At 54.9% G+C, this 3,355-nt stretch overlaps 1 protein-coding gene across 1 annotated transcript in view; it reads right to left on the bottom strand.

Moving 5' to 3' along the window:
• Positions 1 to 6: 6 nt before the first annotated feature.
• The window catches only part of LOC103374844 (glycoprotein Ib platelet subunit alpha), a 9,722-nt gene continuing 6,373 nt past the window's right edge, over positions 7 to 3,355 (bottom strand). Inside the window, 5 exon segments of the mRNA XM_008304997.1 lie at positions 7 to 274; positions 276 to 784; positions 897 to 1,212; positions 2,207 to 2,324; positions 2,456 to 2,547. Coding sequence (XP_008303219.1) covers positions 92 to 274; positions 276 to 784; positions 897 to 1,212; positions 2,207 to 2,324; positions 2,456 to 2,547 — 1,218 coding nt within the window. The 3' untranslated portion in view covers positions 7 to 91.

The following is a 3,355-nucleotide window of genomic DNA, read 5'->3' as shown; positions in this document are numbered from 1 at the left end:
GTTTTGTGTCTCTTTGTGGCTGTTTTGTGTCTCTTTGTGGTTGTTGTGTGTCTGCCATGTCACCCTCAGCTCTGACGTGAGCAGTGTGATGTCATTGCGCCGCCTTGTCGTCGGGGGGCGTGGCCAATCCCCAGGGCATGCTGGGTAAATACTGCGTCAGCCACTCCCCCCAGCTGCTCCTCAGCTCCTGCCGCCCTCCCCCCGTCACCTCCCATCCTCCCACCACCCACTGCAGCTCCTCCCGGCCTCCCCCCGCCGCCTCCCCCCGCCTCCCCTCGCTCCTCCCTCAGGATGACGCTGTAGCGCTTCCTGGACACTCCTCCCCTCCTCCCCCCGTCATCCTCCTCCATCGCCTCCCTCCATCCCTCCACCGCCTCCTCTCGGCTCTGCAGACGGTGCACAGTCTCCCGGTACACTCCCCTCTCGTCGCCGCCCTCCGTTGCCACGGTGTCGCCACCGTCTCTGTGGACGAACAGAACCGAGCGATACAGCGCCGTGGCTCCTCCCCCAGCCGCCTCCCCCTGCGCCCTGCCGTACGTCACCAGCCTCACTCCGCCTCTGCTGCTCCTCGCCAGCGGCCGGTACACCGTCCTGTACCAGACCACCAGCCTCGCCAGGGTCCCCGCCGCGCACGCCGCCGCCGCCACGCTCAGCATGAGGCAGCCGGCGAACAGCCAAACGCAGAAGACCCCCGCAGCAGCCACGGTACGGCGCCGCCTCTGGTCCAGGGCGTCGCCGGAAACCCACGACGGGACCGACTGGGCGGTCGCTGCGGTCTGGGGTTCTGGCCACGTTACGGCCACAGGAGCAGGACTGGTCGGACCTTCAGTCGACGTGGTCAAAGTGGAGCGAGTTGGAAAGTCGAGCAGCTCAACGGACGATTCCTTTGTTCGTACGTCTGAGTGATCGATGAGTCCGGTGAAGGTCGCAGTACTGGTCGAAGGAGGAGGGGTGGTAGTGGTCGAAGGAGGAGGAGGGGCAGTAGGAGGGGCAGTAGGAGGGGTGGTAGTGGTAGAAGGAGGAGGAGGGGCAGTAGGAGGGGCAGTAGGAGGGGTGGTNATAGTAAAGTCCAGTCTTTATCTCCTGGACTCGTCTCTCTGAACTCAGGTGGTTTCCAGTCAGTAGAGAAGTGAAGCTCCGCCCTGCACACCTGTCGTCCAACCGGATTGGTTCCTTTCTGCTGTTTCTTGCTGCTTCATAGAAAAGTCCAACCTGTGAGCTGATGAGCAGACAGAAGATCAAAACATCGTGAGATCCTGCAGAAATAAGGAGCAGCCTGAAACCCAGAAGAAGCCGTGTGAGTGTCAGACGGCTGCAGCTCCAACCAGCCAGTAGAGCAGATTCCTGATCAGCTGACTCAGGTCCGGAGCTCCTCGTCCTGCTGAAACATAAAACATGTGGCGGTTTGTAGAAACCTTCCTGCTGATTCTGTTTCTACCACCAGAGAAGGTACCAGCAGGACTCGGTGGGACATCAAGCGCACTGACACAAGCTCTGGTTCTGCCGAAGCCCACGAGGAACGTCCTTCACTGGCTGGTGACGTGCTGCCACCTGCTGGCTGCTCAGCTCTCAGCAGCTCCTCAGCACGGTGACAACCCTGTGCAGGGCCACTGGTCCAGCTCTCTGGTTCTAGGGTCAGGTTCTAGCTGCCTACAGGTTCTTGTCCTAATAGGATTCTGTAAAACTGCGTAAGCTGGTGTCGAGGAAACTCGCCTAGTCGCCTCAGTAGTCGGATCACTGGACCAGACACGCCTTTCCTCTAAATGGATCGAGCACTTGGTCACTGCCAGGGTAAAGTTTACAGGTTTGGGAGAACTAACCCAGAAATACTATCTACTCATGACTTGGAATAACCTTTAAGAACCACTGAAAAGATCTCATGCACACAGTTGAACTTTTTACCTCCATCAGAGACCGTTTAGTTTAGTTTACTAAGGTCCCCATAAGCTGCAGCAAAGCCACAGCTATTCTTCTTGTGAATGATCCAATAACATTCAGACAGGTCATCTTTAAATGCAGGATTTAACATTTATTGCAAACCGTGAGCAGAGCAAAGCGACAGCTCTGGATTATCATTCAAACATTATCACAACGTGATTACAACTGATGACTCCAGATAAACATGATGAAACGGAGCTTTTCTAAAGTGGAGGCCTCATAAGTCGTTTATGGAGGGAGAGCGCCGGCCAGCTGGGCCTGCTCAGACCTGAGCCTGGAGGAGTCCTCTGATGGTGCAGGGACCCAGTACAGAGTCCTCGTCCTCGGGCAGGACCCTCCTGTCAGGGGGAGATGAGATGTCCCGACTCCGATCAGATCTGCAGTAACTTTGGGGACGGAAGAGAAGTTTTCTTCAGGCAGGACACAGAAGAGCGTTCTGCTGCTCCTCTTCAGTAACCTGCAGCTCCATCGTGACTTCTCCGATCCACCGGCCAGCAGGAGCTCCATGAGCATTCACCGGTGTCCTGGTCCGAACGGTCTCCTGGTCCGGACGGTCTCCTGGTCCGGACGGTCTCCACGAGTGACCAACTCTCCCCCTCCACCTATCGACTGCCACCACACGGTTCATCCTGAGCACACACAGGTCTAATAGATGCTTCACCTTTTCACCCTGCTCATGATGAGTCTGTCATTAGCTTAGCATCTGATCACTTGTTTGGCACCATCTGCTGGTGGAAGAGGCACCGCTAGCTGCTTCAGCCGAGGACGGAGGCCTCGTATGACACGTTCAGACGTGACCTGTTTGGAGGACAACAAGCTCTCTTGACATTTTCACCTCTTCTCTCATCTTCAGCTGTTCTGCTTTAATTCAGCGGTCAGCAGAACTCACCTTTCATTCATGACAGTGTTAAAATGAGCACTTCAGATGTAAACACGTCACCACCAGACGACAGGAACCGCAGATGAGATCAAATGGAATAAGATATGTGATACTTCAGGCGTGTGAAGGACACATCCAGAGACAACACAACGGACCCACAACCAGCGCGTTATGGACTTTATTCAGGTGGCAGCACAACACATCACTTCCTGTGGAAACTACAGCGCTGAGGGAATAGAAGACCTGCTTTCATGTGCTCCAGCAATTACAGCTCAAAAGACTCTCATTATCTGGACATAACCAGCGGTACTCACCATGGCAACACAGACACACTAAACCGCCGCAGACAGACGCAAACCAAGACAAAGAGACACGACAACGACGCACAATTATTTTAAACAAACGCCAAGAGATGCAAACTGAATGTAGAGAGACGGCATCAGTCATATGTTTGCAGCTGTTTATGTCTCTTTGTGGTGGTTTTGTGTCTCTTTGTGGTGGTTTTGTGTCTCTTTGTGGTTGTTTTGTGTCTCTTTG

The sequence above is a fragment of the Stegastes partitus genome, unplaced genomic scaffold (assembly GCF_000690725.1).
Source record: "Stegastes partitus isolate 25-593 unplaced genomic scaffold, Stegastes_partitus-1.0.2 Scaffold2372, whole genome shotgun sequence".
NCBI lineage: Eukaryota > Metazoa > Chordata > Actinopteri > Pomacentridae > Stegastes > Stegastes partitus.
This window is presented reverse-complemented; position numbering and strand designations above follow the sequence as displayed.